The sequence below is a fragment of the Musca autumnalis genome, unplaced genomic scaffold (assembly GCF_047663935.1).
Source record: "Musca autumnalis isolate F117 unplaced genomic scaffold, ASM4766393v1 scaffold_5, whole genome shotgun sequence".
Classification (NCBI taxonomy): Eukaryota; Metazoa; Arthropoda; class Insecta; order Diptera; family Muscidae; genus Musca; species Musca autumnalis.
The window spans coordinates 15,385,071-15,400,222 of record NW_027412088.1 but is presented as its reverse complement, the minus strand read 5'-3'; the positions used below and the strand labels follow the sequence as shown (position 1 = coordinate 15,400,222).

The 15,152-nt window shown below is 36.7% G+C and overlaps 2 protein-coding genes across 9 annotated transcripts in view; one reads left to right on the top strand and one right to left on the bottom strand.

The window, feature by feature from the left end:
* Nucleotides 1-15,152, top strand: part of LOC141406439 (uncharacterized) — a 365,311-nt gene that overhangs the window by 323,087 nt on the left and 27,072 nt on the right. The window lies entirely within an intron of this gene.
* LOC141406453 (probable cytochrome P450 4aa1) overlaps nt 7,820-15,152 on the bottom strand; it is a 47,441-nt gene continuing 40,108 nt past the window's right edge. For 2 of the 6 annotated variants that reach the window (XM_073991929.1, XM_073991928.1), the window contains exons 2-5: nt 13,777-13,948; nt 13,339-13,719; nt 13,205-13,268; nt 7,820-7,993 (exon numbers count right to left, since the gene is read on the bottom strand). In XM_073991929.1, coding sequence (XP_073848030.1) covers nt 7,840-7,993; nt 13,205-13,268; nt 13,339-13,719; nt 13,777-13,810 — 633 coding nt within the window. In that variant the 5' untranslated portion in view covers nt 13,811-13,948 and the 3' untranslated portion in view covers nt 7,820-7,839. The other 4 variants (XR_012413391.1, XM_073991930.1, XM_073991933.1 and 1 more) reach the window with 4 other exon arrangements.

Genomic DNA, 15,152 nt, shown 5'->3' with positions numbered 1-15,152 from the left:
GTGAGTTTTGCAGGAGAAGCTCTCAAAGTGTGGAAATTTTTTTTTGAACTTCAGTACTATGCTAAGTCAATATTTGTTTATAAATTCTGTTCAGATTGACAGATCATTACCAAAATTTGACAGAATTTAAGTTAAAGGACGTTCGACACCTCCAAATAATAGTTTGCTAATTCTGAACAGTGAGTTTTGCAGGACAAGCTCTAAAAGTTTGGAAATTTCTTTGACCTTCAGTACTATGCTAAGTAAATATTTGTTTATAACTTCTGTTCGGATTGTCCGATAATTACCAAAATTTGACAGAATTTAAGTTAAACATGCTAAGTCGACTTAGCATACTATTGTTTGGAGGCGTCGATATGTCTACGGAGAAAATCGAGCCCCCGGATTTTGGCTTGTAGTTTTTTTTCAAGGTTTTTTGGATATTTTGGCATATAACAGCCAAAACACTGAGATTTTCGACACAACACAAAGACAAAAATTGTAGCCAAGACAATAATTAAGAACTTTCTAGTGCACCGCAAAAGCATTGGAACGCTCCTTCAGGCAGTTATGGCCTCGAGAAAGTGCACATTTTTCGGAAAATATCGATAAATGACACTGTGGTACCAAATGGGACTCAAAGTCAGTGGGTGGAAAATTCCTTTTGGAGATAAAAGCCCTTGGTGAGTGCACTAAGAACCCAAACCATAGGTCAAGTTTTTGAGATATCGCGTGATTAATGGTTTAATTTTGGCCCCTTAATTTGTGAGAAAATAGCTTCATATCTCTGTTAAGCGTTATTGTAGCTTTATTTTGTGATTACATGTCAGTAAAATCGAATGGCGAATATTTTTGTAGAATACTTTATCCCCCTAACTCAATTCCTTCCATGTCCTTTTCGTCCTTTATTTCTTGAACCGTAGTAAAAGTACCACAAGACGAGATTTTACAGTACCCAAATACTCTACAACAAGTAAAAAAGTATCAGTCGGCTTCGCCGACAGAGATATGGCCTCAGCCTGTGAATATTGAAACAATTTTTTCCCCAAAAAACGTATGTATTTAGATGGTTTTAAAAATGTTGGGCGTATGAACCGACAAAATGTTGATTAGGATTAAAGATCAAAAGTTTTTCGGAGGAGGTACTTACAGGAATGGATTGACCATTAAGGAAGTGTGTCTGCAGCCACTACATATGGTGCCATAGGGGGTTTTTACACCCTTCGGGCTGTTTGCTCAAGAAGTATGGAATTGGTCCTGAAAAAAACTTTTACCATCGTAATTGAGGCAGGGAATGCAAGATAACTGTTGAACGGATCTGCCGATTCGGTCCAAAATTTGGCCTTAGTAATATTTTGTCCAAACATAGTTGAAGTTCGAAGATAAGTCCATATTTAAATTAGGCAATTTTCCTTGCGGCAATTGTCAGTTTGAAGGAGAGGGAGGTGAGGCATATGGTAACCCTTTGCCTCTCAGCACCCTCTATCACCTACAAACTTACAATTGCCGCAAGGAAAATTGCCTAATGTAAATATGGACTATGCCATATCGGTCAACTCCTTCAGGTACCTCCCCCACAAAAGTTCAAAACTTTTCGCTAACATGGTGTGCACGATTACCCTCGAAGACAGTAACTGATTTAGTCCATACTTTGCACATCGTAGTATTTCTGCAACACATAAATCAGGTTCGAATAGAGACTATATCTGTTCACTCCTTCGGAAACCTTCCACACAACATTTCGGAAAAGTGCAGTTAAAGAGCTGCTCTCGAATCGCTGTCCCCATTACGACAGTGCAAGTTTTTTTCAGGGGCAAGTGCATACTTCCTGAGAAAATGTCCCAAAAGATGTAAAAAAAATCCTACGGCACCGTGTGTAGTGGCTGGAGCTAATGATAACTCTCGAACAGATCAACCGATTAGGTCCAAAATGTGGCCATGTTAATATTTTGTCCAAATTTAGATCAAATTCGAAGATGGTCCATATAAGTCAGTTCTCTAAAATGGTGCGCGCAATAACCAATTTGGTCCATACTTTCCCCATCGTAATATTTCTACCGGACAAGATAAGATTCCAATATGGACTTTATCGGTCCTCTCCCGAATCTTTAACAACAAATTTCAGTAAAGTCCAGTTTAGGAGCCGTTTTCAAATTTACTTTTTCCGCAACAGGTTGTTCTCAGGCCCCCTAATACGACGGTAAAAGTTTTTTTCAGGAGCAAGTTCACACTTCCTTAGAAAATGGCCAGAAAGCTGTAAAAAACCCTACGTCCAGCATGCTTAGCCGGCTCGTGCGCATGGCAATTTTCTAGGCGGGTACTGCGATGGTACCAAACTTAAACGTTCAAAACTTTTGTGTAAGCGCAGTTTAGGGTCTGTTCAAGGATCCTTTGGAAATTATTACCGAAGCTACACCCTGTGGTCCTGTTTACCAGATCCACTTCCAAAATGGACTATGTAAGCCCATTCCTTCAGGTACTTCTTCCGCAACACTTTTGCGCTTTAATCCAAATGCATATTTTGTGGAACTGGATTTTGGCCGAGATGATAATTTTCGATCTGTGACCCAAAAAAAACAAAATTTCTTGGATTTCCTACCCCCCCAAATTTTTTTCCATTTGATCCAAAACACCTTATATATGAAGTTTTATGGCGATCGGTTATGGTTAACCCGTGCCAACCTAGCAATCTTTGTTTCCATAGAAATTTCCATGGCCCAAAGCGCATTTTCACCAAAATTCTCTAAATGCCACAATTATGGTCCGATCGATGAAAAAACTTTACCAGTTCATTATTGTGACTAAAAAACTATTTCTACAAAAAATATTGAAAATCGGATCTGATTTTGATATTTTTATTTGGTATAAAGACATCGGTAAAGTGTACTGATCCTTTTTTGCCCATTGATACATAGCAAGTTGATACCAGCTTGAAAATTAAAATTTATTAGCATACTTTTAGTCGCAAATTGATGATAAATGAATAAAAACATCAAAAATCAGAAACTGAGTAATTTTTAGTTTAGTGACTGTTGTGTCAGGGTGTCTTCACACTGAGGGTCAAGGTTCGATTCCCAGGCCTGAAAAAATAACATTTTCAACGTTGGCGAAAATACTGCTCAGTGTAATGTTGGTGATATTTCCTAAATATTTCATCCATGAAAAATTTCTCTGTAAGTGAGTATTAAAAAGCGCCGTTCGGACTCGGAGATAAAAATAATGACCCGTATCTTTGAATTAATATGTATCTGGTGCACTCATTGATATGGGAGAAATCTTCCTTGTCCCTTCTGGAATGTTTGTGTGAACATATAATGATCAGTAAAGGGTGAAGGAGCAAGGAGCAGCTCATCTACGCTCTGTAAAAAAAAACTGTGCATTTCTTCCTATTATTTATAGCAGTTTATAATACCAGTACGGTTATGTGATATTTAGGGGTGACCCCCAGTTGTAAAGCCCGATATAGCCGATAGCCTTAGATTTTAGTGCTATTTTTTACCATTTATTTTTTTGTAATTTTTTATTATAGTAAATATTTAAAATAAATAAAATAAAGCCAAATTTTTACCTAATTTTATTGTAATATTTTATTATAATAAATATTTTAAATAAATAAAATAAAGCCCAATAAAAGCCATTTTTCATGATTTTTTTTTTCAAGAAAACTACGAAACTTTTTTAGTACATTTTGTTTTCATCTGAAGGAGCCCATCTTAAGAGGCTATAACCACTTGCAAATTTTACAAAATCCAAAAAATTTTAATTGGATCATTTTAAAGTAGAGGTAGAAGAGAATAAAATATGTTGCAAACATTTCGAGTCGGTTTTCTCGAAATGGCATTTTTAAAGCGCTACCCACTGTAGGTCGAAAATGGATGATCCAATTTTCATATGTTTTTGTGGGATTATTAAACACATAAAAAGTTTGTCCTTTTGCAAGAGACTTCTTTTAAAATAATTTATTTGACGGATTTATGGCGAAATGGCCATCAATTTTTTTTTTTTTTTTTTGTTAAAATTGAAATTTTGTCCCTTTGGCTTAAGGACAAGATTATTAGGTTTTTAATGATCCCACAAAAACATATGCTGATCGGTTTTTTCGTTTTAGAGCTACAGTGGGCACGTCAAACTGCTTTAGTCTTGTACCAGACTATGAACATTTTCATGAAAATGTTTTGAGCAACGGGTAAGAAGGGAGGAAGGGAGCCCCTTCACTGCCGCTCTCTCCCAAAAGCTAAAATATTTTCATGTGTTATTTTCAGTGTTTGGCACAAGACTTATTAATAACAGTGTTACGTAGTCGTCCATTTGTCAGAACACTGTGCAATGTCTTTCAACAAAAAAAATCTGAAAGTAGCTTATGAAAATTTGTTCTTTTCCTGCCCAATAAGTGGTCATAACCCCTTAACATACTTTCTGATTTTTATACCCTCAGCATTTATGCTAACGAGGGTATATCCACTTTCATACGGGCAAAATGTGCCTCATCGAAATAATGATTTTAGACCCCAATTATGTTTGGACGAAATGTGTTTCAGACAATTTGGAGTCGATTGAGCGATGTCCGTCCGTCTGTCTGTCTGTCTGGCAGGCTTGTGTGCATGATAACTCTCAAACGGATCAACCGATTCGAACCAAATTTTGGCTTTCGTAATATTTCGCATAAGTTTAGGTTTGAAGATGGGTTATATCGGTCCACTCCTTCCGGTATCTCCCCCACAAAAGTTCGGAAATGTTCTTGAAGGCAGTAACCGATCGACATCGTGAAATTTCTAGCAGACTTAGATGAGGTTCCAATATGGACTCAATCGGTCCTCTCCTTCAGGTACCTCTCACACAAAATTTCAGAAAAGTTCAGAAGTTGGAAGTTAAGCCATATCGGTCCACTTCCTCAGGTACCTCCCCAAAAAAAAACTTAAAAATGTTCGGAAAATTGTGCGCGTGATAACTCTGGATCGGAGTGACCGATTTGGTCCATACTTTACACATCCTAATATATTTACCAGATATATATCAGTTTCGAATATTGACTATATTTGTTTTGTTCACTACTTCGGGTACCTCCTACACAAAATTTTGGATAAATTGACTTTAAGACCTGCTCTCGAATCACTTTGATTTTTGTTGAAGCAACTTGCATTGGCTGCCTCAATTACGGCAGTACAATTTTTTTCGCGGGCAAGTCCATACTTCTTGAGAAAACAGCCCGAAAGTTGTAAAAACCCCATATGGCACCAAATGTAGTGGCTGTAGAGCTCGAACCGAATACTGTGTTTGTCCACACTTTGGATATCGTAATATTTCTTCGAATATTAGATGAAATTCGAAGGTAGTACTTATAGGTCCACTGCTTCCGGTATCTCTCCCACAAAAGTTCGAAAATATTCGCTAAAATGATAAGCGCAATATCTCACAAACGTAGCAACCAATTTGTTCCAAATTTTCGATCTCGAAATATTTTGTCCAAGGTTAGTTTATGTTCAAATTTGGGCCCAATCGGTCCAATCCTTGGGGTACCACCCATACAAATGTTCAACATATTTGTGTAATTAAGGGTGTGTTCGAGGATCCTTTGGACATTTGTACCGAAGGGTTTCCCAATGGCCCAATATTATGCTTTTCGTAGGCTAGTCTGGTACAAAAGCGTCGCGCGGGTGCGGTTGATTTCCGCCCAATAAGAATTTAGGCGACTGCAATATCCCGAGCGTAGTTCAGCCAACACTACTCTAGTTTGTCGTGTCAGCTGACGCTCCTCATCTGCGATAGATGGGGGATGTATTTCGAGGACTTTATTCACACTATATTTGCTTATAGCCTTAGCAACTGCATCCGTGTGAATACTATTTAAACCTGCTTGATGTGTCTGTTGATCTAGGGGTTCTCTCCTATATTGTTGGACCTCCCCCTCTAGAGCATGAATATCCTTCCTGATATGCCTGAATGACGGGCCTAGCCAGCAGATGGTGATTGGGGTGGCTTTCACGGTAACACCCAAGCAAGTACTGCAACGAAAGCATCTCATTGTGTTGCTTTACTGGAAGAATCTTTGCCTCCTCATGTAGATGGTCCACTGAAGATTAGAGGAGGCACCCTGTTGCTGTTCTCAGGGCGGCATTCTGGCAGGTTTGAATCTTTTTCCAATTCGTATCACATAATCCTGGGGACAAAATAGGCGCCGCATAGCTTACCACAGACCGATCTATCGCGTTATACAATGTGGTCAACAAGGTTTCATTATCTGCACCCCAAGTGCTGCGGGATAGGGACTTGAGAACCTTGTTCCAATCTTTCTTTTTGTCGCAGATAGCTGTGGCGTGCGCGCACAGCTTGAAAGTAGTGTCGAATGTGACCCCTAAAATTGTGGAACAGTTTGTGGTCGGAATTCTGCTACCGTCGACCACGACATTTAATTCTCTTCCAAACTGCGCTGTTTATGTGGTGAACAGAGTGGCTGTTGATTTTGTGGCGCAAATCTGCATATTCCTCGAATGGAAAAAGGTGGTAAAATCGGTTAAATAGTTGTTCAGTCTCTCACAGATGTCATCAGGATAGGTACCTGACGCCAGGATCGTGCAACCGTCTGCATACGTTACGATCTCGATGCCGTCTGAAGGTGGCGGAATACAGGAGAGGTATAGGTTAAACAGTTCCGGAGATATCACCCCAGCTTGGGGAACTCCCTGTTTCACTCTACGGGGTTTGGACTTCTTGTTACTGAATTCCACGTACGACTGGCGTCCACACATATAATTGACTATCCAACGTTTCAAGCTTGGCCGGAGGGTTGTCTGCTCAATGTCCTCGAACAGCGTGGAGTGCCTGACTGTATCAATAGCTTTTGATAAGTCAAGCGCCACCATCACTGTTCTATCGTCTCTGGTTGAGTCCTTGACAAATATGTGTGGAATCAATGCTGATGATCGGTAACTTGATAGCTTTTTCTGATGCTAAGGAGGACTAGGCTTCAAGGGCCTTTGCTACGGGCGACAAAAGCGTGGAAATGTTTACATCTAAAATTATTCTTTTTATCGGTTATATTACAATTTATCGTGTTAATGAAAAGTTGACTATAGTTCACATTATAGATATTAAGTCAACCTTCTGCCTACTTAACCTTTTTGAAAATGTTTCCAAAAACCTTCAACCAACACCAAAAATATATTTTTATCCTTTCATTGTCACTATTAAAGAGCAGGTGACAAATAAAGACTTTAAGCTCTCCCTTCCAAAAAAATATTTCTTGTCTTCTTTCTGAACATCTGTCATCCTTGGCTAAATATTTACAAGGAGAAGAAGTTAAATTGTTGATTTAATATTACGCATTTACAATTCACTTACTTCCCAAAATGAAGGAAGGAAGGGGAGAACATTCTCAAAGGCATCTTTTATCCCTTTTTCCAAAATCCTTTCTTATCACAAAAAGGATTCTAAAAACCTCTTTACTTTGGGTGAATCACATACACATTCACCCAAAATAAAGGGGTTTTCGAATTCTTAGAATGGCAAGGAAACAGTTGCAACAGTGTAAAAGTGTTACGAAGTAACCCCACCACCTCGTTATGAAAGGAAATTTCATAGATAGATTTATCTGTGTTGCCATCCATACTCTCCTCTTTCATTCATACATAAACCACAAATTTGAAAAACAAAAAAAAAGGAAAAATCTCAGTTGATACACTCCTCATGTTGCACCCATTCAAACTCAGGCGATTCAATCACATTGCGGGTGCAAACAAGAACATATCTATCATTTGTCCTCATAAACCCGGATGGCTTAGTAGAAAGGAAAACTGGTTGTTTGTAGCTTAGCTTTCATACAAATGGGGGAGGAATTTTCGGAATTTGTTGACTGGGGGTTTATTAATAAATAAAAAATATGACATTAAGTCTACATGAATTTAACATGTTGCCAGAATTTGGTTTGTTAATTTGTACAGCGTGTATTGTATCATGACAGGCCGGCTGGCAGTTCATCCATCTCCGCCTCACACCATCCAAATTTTTCCAATAACATCTAGGCTAGAAGAAGAAGAAGAAAAGTCCTTGTTTACAGTTGCTTAGTAGTGGCAGTCAGTACATACATATATGGGGTTATGTTCGTTGTTGTTGTTGTTATGAACATGGGCTTCAAATGGATCAAAACAAACCACCCTTGGAATAATAAAGAGGTCTAATTGAAATTTTAGTTATTTTTCATGTATTCACCAATTTTATATTTGGCTGCTTTGGTTTCTTGGAAATGCATTTCTAAAGCGAAATGGAGTGGGGTGGGGTGAGGGGAACAAACAATGGGCCTTCATTAGAAACTGAATTAAATGAGAAGAGGGTAAGGAGTAGGTTTTTGTTATTGTGGAGAGGCCACACAATGGCGACATTGTAAATGATGATGATGACAATGTGGATGATGATGATGACGACCATAATGATGATGGGGGTAAATGTGGAATTCATGTTTTACAATAATTATAATTAATTGCCTGTATTTAACAATAACAAACAACAGTTACCGTAATTTTGTTTTAAATCTCAGCCATAACAACAGCCTAAGGCGTGTGTCCTCCTACCTCCATTTTACTTTCATTTTTTTTTAGATTTATGAGTGTTTGAGAAGGATATCCCCAATATTTCCTTGAATTAACTTTTGTTGTGACGCGGCATAAAAAATTATTTTCAATTGCGATTTCCAACACAGCTGGTGTCTGGATTTAACAGACACATGATGGCGCCTATGTACGGCAGCAAGTGGTAGGTAGGTAGGCAGTAGCAAGCAGTAGCTACCATCAACCATTAGAGTTTAGTTTTGGTGATTTTAATGATGTTATTACAGTTTTGTGATTTCTTTTTTTTCCTGTGGCGCCTACTCCGACTTCTTTAAATATTAACAACACACCAAGGAACATCATAACAAATTGTTATCCCTTCCACCACTCCCCCACCTCCCTCCTCCCTTTTAAGCTACAAATAACCCTCCGGTTTTATTGCTACTCCTACTACATGACTGGGATTTGATTCCTTTAGTCGCTCGCCTGCTTTTATAGCTGGGTGAATGGCCACCACATGACTATAGTTGCTTGTTAGTTGTTGTCGGTTATTGCCATTCATTTATTTATCCCATCCATATGTGTCAGCAAAAGTCTCGTCTGCCCAAAATGGAATATTTAATTTCATTCTAGACTTGATGTCGCCGTCTTTACTAACATCAGGAATAGGAACAAAAATGTAGGGTATTTTCCATCGGATAGTCTGTCTGTCTGTCTTATGAATACAATTTCAATTTGATTATATGGTGTCTTGTCTTTTCTTGTCAGATGGTTGTGTATGATTTGTTGAAATTGCTGGGTGGCTGCATGTATGGAATGAGGTCAAAGGATTGCTGATATTTGGGTTTAAAGAGTTTTTTAGGACAATTTGAAATTTACTTTTCTAATGGAATGACTTTAAGTTAATTTTATTAAATGGGACTCTTGTCGCACAGAACATCTCAAGCTAGAAGGGATCAAGCTGATGACATCTTTACATTTTGGAACTATTGCATTAAATGAGGTGTAACTCAGAGAGTTTTTAAAACAAAAAACAGGGAAGATTGCCACAATATTAATAAGAAGACGAAACGATATATATTGTCAACTCAAACCAGTAAGGAAAGGATCAAAGTCGGGCAGGGCCGACTATATGATACCCTATAGCACTGTGAATATGCAAAATATAAATCAGAGCTATATCCAGATCTTAACCGATTTCGATATAATTTGGCACATTTATTTCCAGACCGAATTCAGTCACACATTCCAAATTTCATCGAAATCGGACTTATATAGCGTCTTTGGTGCAGCAAATACGCGAAATCGACCGAAAATATATATGGGGGCTATATCCAAATCTGAACCGATTTCGATATAATTTGGCACATTTATTTCTAGAGCGAATTCAGTCAAACATTCCAAATTTCATCGAAATCGGAAATATATAGCGTGTTTGGTACAGAAAATACTTGAAATCGGCCGAAAATATATATGGGGGCTATATCCAAATCTGAACCGATTTCGATATAATTTGGGACACTTATTTGTAGACCGAATTCAGTCAAACATTCCAAATTTCATCAAAATCGGACGTATATGGTGTGTTTTGTGCAGCAAATACGAGAAATCGGCCGAAAATATATATGGGAGCTATATGCAAATCTGAACCGATTTCGATATAATTTGGCACATTTATTTCTAGACCGAATTCAGTCACACATTCCAAATTTCATCGAAATCGGACGTATATAGCGTGTTTGGTGCAAAAAATACGTGAAATCGGCCGAAAATATATATGGGAGCTATATCCAAATCTGAACCGATTTTCACCAAAACCAATATGGTTCTTCCTATGGTTAAAAAAATTGTAGTCCCCAATTTTCAGCTGAATCTGACAAAAACGTACAGGTCGCATACCTTGCGAACAAAAATACATGGACAGACGGACAGCCGGACGGACATGCATAAATCGACTCAGAAAGTGATTATATGTATATCCCCAAAAGGAACTATGGGTCTATTTCGTTTCCTTTTGTATGTTACATACAAATGCACAAAGACATAATACCCCTTACCACAGTGTGGTGTAGGGTATAAAAAAATCATATTTAATGGAGTGAATTGTTGAGTGGGTGCCACCGTGTTGAAAAGTTAAGCAAACACGCCTTGCCCACTACATGTCCAGGTTTGATTGCAAGGCCAAAAAACATCACATTTTCATCGATGGTAAAATACCCCTCAGTTTAATGTTGGCAACATTTCCTGAGTATTTTTCAGCCATGGAAACTTCTCTACACTTCTTTTGGACTCGTCTATAAGAAGTAAGTCCCATGTCATTGAGCTAATTTGAATTGGGTGCACTCATAGATATGAGAGAAGTCTTCATTGTCCCTTCTGGATGTTAGTGGGAACATTGGAACATATTGACCAATATATCGTTTTGTGCTGCAATTTAACTGTAACACGAACGTCATCTACACTTCACCTTTGATATCACAATTAGTAAAATGATTGAGGAATTAAAATTGATTAGCATACTTTTAGGCGTAAATTAGTAGTAAATGGGCAAAAGCGTGCAGTAGGGATACGTAATCGAAGTCAAAAATCGACTATTCGATCTTTCGATTTTTACCTTCAACGGAAAAGTCGACTTTTCGATCATTCGATTTTCACCTTCAACAAAAACGTCGATTTTTCAATCTTTCGATTATGATCAAAGTCGACTAAAATCGATTTTTGATCGATTTTAGAGCTTTTTTGATACATATCGCTGTCAACAGAGTGTGTTATTACAATATTTGCCATATAAAAAATGTTGGGTAAGAAAATCGAAAGTCGACTTTTCGATTTCTCTATAACCAAAGGCCAACTTCGATTTTTAGACTTTTCAAACCAAAAAGTCGACTAATCGATTAATCGAAAGTCGACTTGCCTATCCCTAGTCTGCAGCCATGACAGAATAATTTCGTAATTTTTGGCCAAGAAGAGTTCTTCAATTCTGCTCTCAGCAAAAAATCAGTAAGAAATTCTTCATATTTTGGCTTCGTATCGCCATGTTTAATGTTAATTTGTTAATTACTTGAAGAAAAGTGATCTTATTTCCAGTCACTATTTTTGTAAAAAAAATTATTATTCCTAATATAAGTACTAGGGTTATGACTTTTTTACAACCTCATATCCCTGTATCATAGCGTGATGAGTTTTGCCATAAGATTACATAAAATCTTAATTATAAGGTGACTCGGTGAAAAAACCTCACGCACAAAATGATTTTAAAATTTGAATTTATCAAAATTTTGGACAATTTTTTGAAGTCACTGAAAACAGATATATAATTGAAAATAAACTTTAGACCCACATGAGATAATTAAAATGACATAAAATTTATTTCTCACTATTTTTCTTCAATTCTGTGAATCGTAAAGATGTCGTAAACGCTTTTATTCAAAAATATAATTTTTTAACAAAAAACAAAAAATTTAAAATTTTTTCAAAGTGACTTTTTTTCGCGACTTTTTTAATATTTGAATGAAATAAACGTTATTATAGTTATTAGTAGGCTTATATTTATTCATTCGTGCAACAAAAAATAATTTTTTGAAAAATTTTTTTTTTTCATTTCATATATTTTTCCAAAAAATTACTTTTTTAAAATCGATTTGTGCGTGAACTTTTTTTATATTTCAATGGAATAAACGATAGCATAGTGATTAATAGGCAAAAGTTCATTCATCCCTGATACAGGAAATCATTTTTGAGGAAAAATGTCAAAAAGTCATAACCCTACTGTACATAGGACGGAATGACAAGGGTCAAGTTCAAGCAAGATTGGTCTGTACTAACCAGACTGGTGTATAAGGAAGGCAAATCCGCCTCCTCCGCTTCTTGTACGATCCATTCGCAAAACGTTGTAACAATCGGCACGTTGCAAGCTATAGATGATGCTCAATTTTGTATCCTGGATCACGGCGACCCTGAAATTCTTGCTCATAAGGTGTACAATATCGCCGACTTTGTTGCGGAAACCGTAGCAATTGAATTGCGCGACTATGCATTCTCGGTGCTGTAAGATCCTGTGTTTGTAGTTGTTTGGGGGACTGCGCGGGTGCGACGAATGCGACAACGAAGTTGGAGAAGCAGGCAACAACTTAACTCCTATCGCAATAGTCCCGAAGGCACTCATTCCCTACATCTATTAATCTCACCGATATTTTTACATGTGGTGGATGGGGATCTAGCAAACGAACATATTCACTGATTCTTTATTCAGGCACGGATCAAAAGAGCTTGGAACAAGCATCTAGGGATATATTGCCGCTACCAAGATGAAAAAATATACTAACTTAACACACATAAATGTTGGGATAACGGGTCGATCGGGTTCATAGCCGTGGTCCGCCAAACAGTAGCATTTTTAATTAATTTCTCGTTGGAGTCGAGCTTAATGATCGAAGATTTTTTGCAAGATGAAAAGGAAAGTCGAAGATTCGAACCCACAACAACCACAATCATGTGGCCTGGTTTCGCTGTTGGTAGCAGCTCATCAGAGATATCGGCTGTGGAGTGGCTTCTCTCTCATCGAACTTTAAAATGATCTTCGCGCTAATAGGCAAAATTTTCAATTATTCCGTCTTTTTGTGGATTTTAATTAAATGAGTACGGGAATACACAGTAATAATAGACTTATAGACTGTTATACTTACTTTCGAAATGGTGATTGTTCCATATCCAAATTTTTCTTCTTAATTGGTACACCCAAAACAGCCTCTAAGGGAAAGAAAGAAAAAAAAAAAAGAAATTATTAATATAAGCTAAGATAATTCCTGAGACAACTTACCATTCAATATATCAACAATACAATCATTGACAAAATTTGCAATGTTTATATTTTGTCCAACCAACGGATCCAATCTTTCATATAAAGCCTGTGAAGCATCAGCGAAGGTACCAATGAAACGTTCCAAAATGCTTAAATGGAATGTCGGCTGTATTAGGCGGCGATGCGTATGCCATTTGTCGCCGCTATTCGTTATCAAACCTTTACCCAAAAAGTTATACATAAAACGATAGAAGAAAACTTTGTTGGTGTGCTTTTTCGATGACAATATCATTTGCAGATCATCCGGTTGTAGGACCACAAAGAACGGAAATAAAAACACCCAAACTCGTACCAAAGAGCCATAAAGTTCTTTAGCTTTGGCTGCATGTAAACGCAGTACTAAAATAATATATTTAAATGTTAGATTCAATTTAAAATGTGTTTATTTTTTCTTACAATTCTTTTCCTTGATTAAAAGACAATTACCCATGACGGGTACAGCGGCCGGTCCGGATAGTTTCAGTGAAAGAATCACCGTTTTCAAATAGTCACGGCATGTAAATACCACCAGGAGTAACAATGATAGACTTGCAAAACTCCATAACTCTGATTGGGATGCCTTTTCAAACTGCAATGAAATACAACAACAACAATAGATTTTAATAAATTACAAATATTTGTAATTATTTTATCGCCCATTAATTGGTTATAGCAAATATTTACATACAAATAGTTATAATACGATTTTATTTATTTTTTAATAGATTTCAATGGTTTTGAATCACGTTTACATTTTAAAAGTCTATATATCGGTCTGGTGACTCCCCCATCCACTCATAAGTTTCTGAGGTAATCGCTTATTATTGACAAGTGTAAATATTATTCCATTATGTAATAAAATTCTACATATGTAAACCGACAACAACAACACATCGGAAGCAGCTTGTGCTCACAAGAACATAGAAGAAAAAGGAAGAAATCTTGAAGAATTTAATCATCAGGCAGGGATGGAAAATTAAAAATTTCAAAGAGTACTAATATGGTACTTTTTTCATGGAAAAGGTACTTTTTTACTAATTTTTTGAACTCTTTTAAATGACTCGTCTATTGTAGTGACTGTAACTTGGTATTTCGGATTATCAATGGGTGGAAGAGCTCCACGAAGAAAATTATCAATATAGATTCATATTTTTAAAATATTTAGCAATTTGCATATGTAAAGACGTTAATCTTGGAAGCAAAGTTTAAATTTTGCATTTTCTGTTTCACATAAAATTTTTCAACGTGTGGGACTAGAGTATGTGAAATGGTACTGAAATGGCCGCGGGGGTACTTCGGTACTTTTTATAGTAAAATGGTACTGAAAAAAGTACTATTGTACTGAATTTTCCATCCCTGTCATCAGGACATGAAAGAGAGAACCAACAGAAATATTAATCTCCCTGGAGGCCAGAGGCTTGAAATATACATCCCGCAATTGCAACAGGCTCCACATTAGGGTTATGACTTTTTTACAACCTCATATCCCTGTATCATAGCGTGATGAGTTTTGCCATAAGATTACATAAAATCTTAATTATAAGGTGACTCGGTGAAAAAACCTCACGCACAAAATGATTTTAAAATTTGAATTTATCAAAATTTTGGACAATTTTTTGAAGTCACTGAAAACAGATATATAATTGAAAATAAACTTTAGACCCACATGAGATAATTAAAATGACATAAAATTTATTTCTCACTATTTTTCTTCAATTCTGTGAATCGTAAAGATGTCGTAAACGCTTTTATTCAAAAATATAATTTTTTAACAAAAAACAAAAAATTTAAAA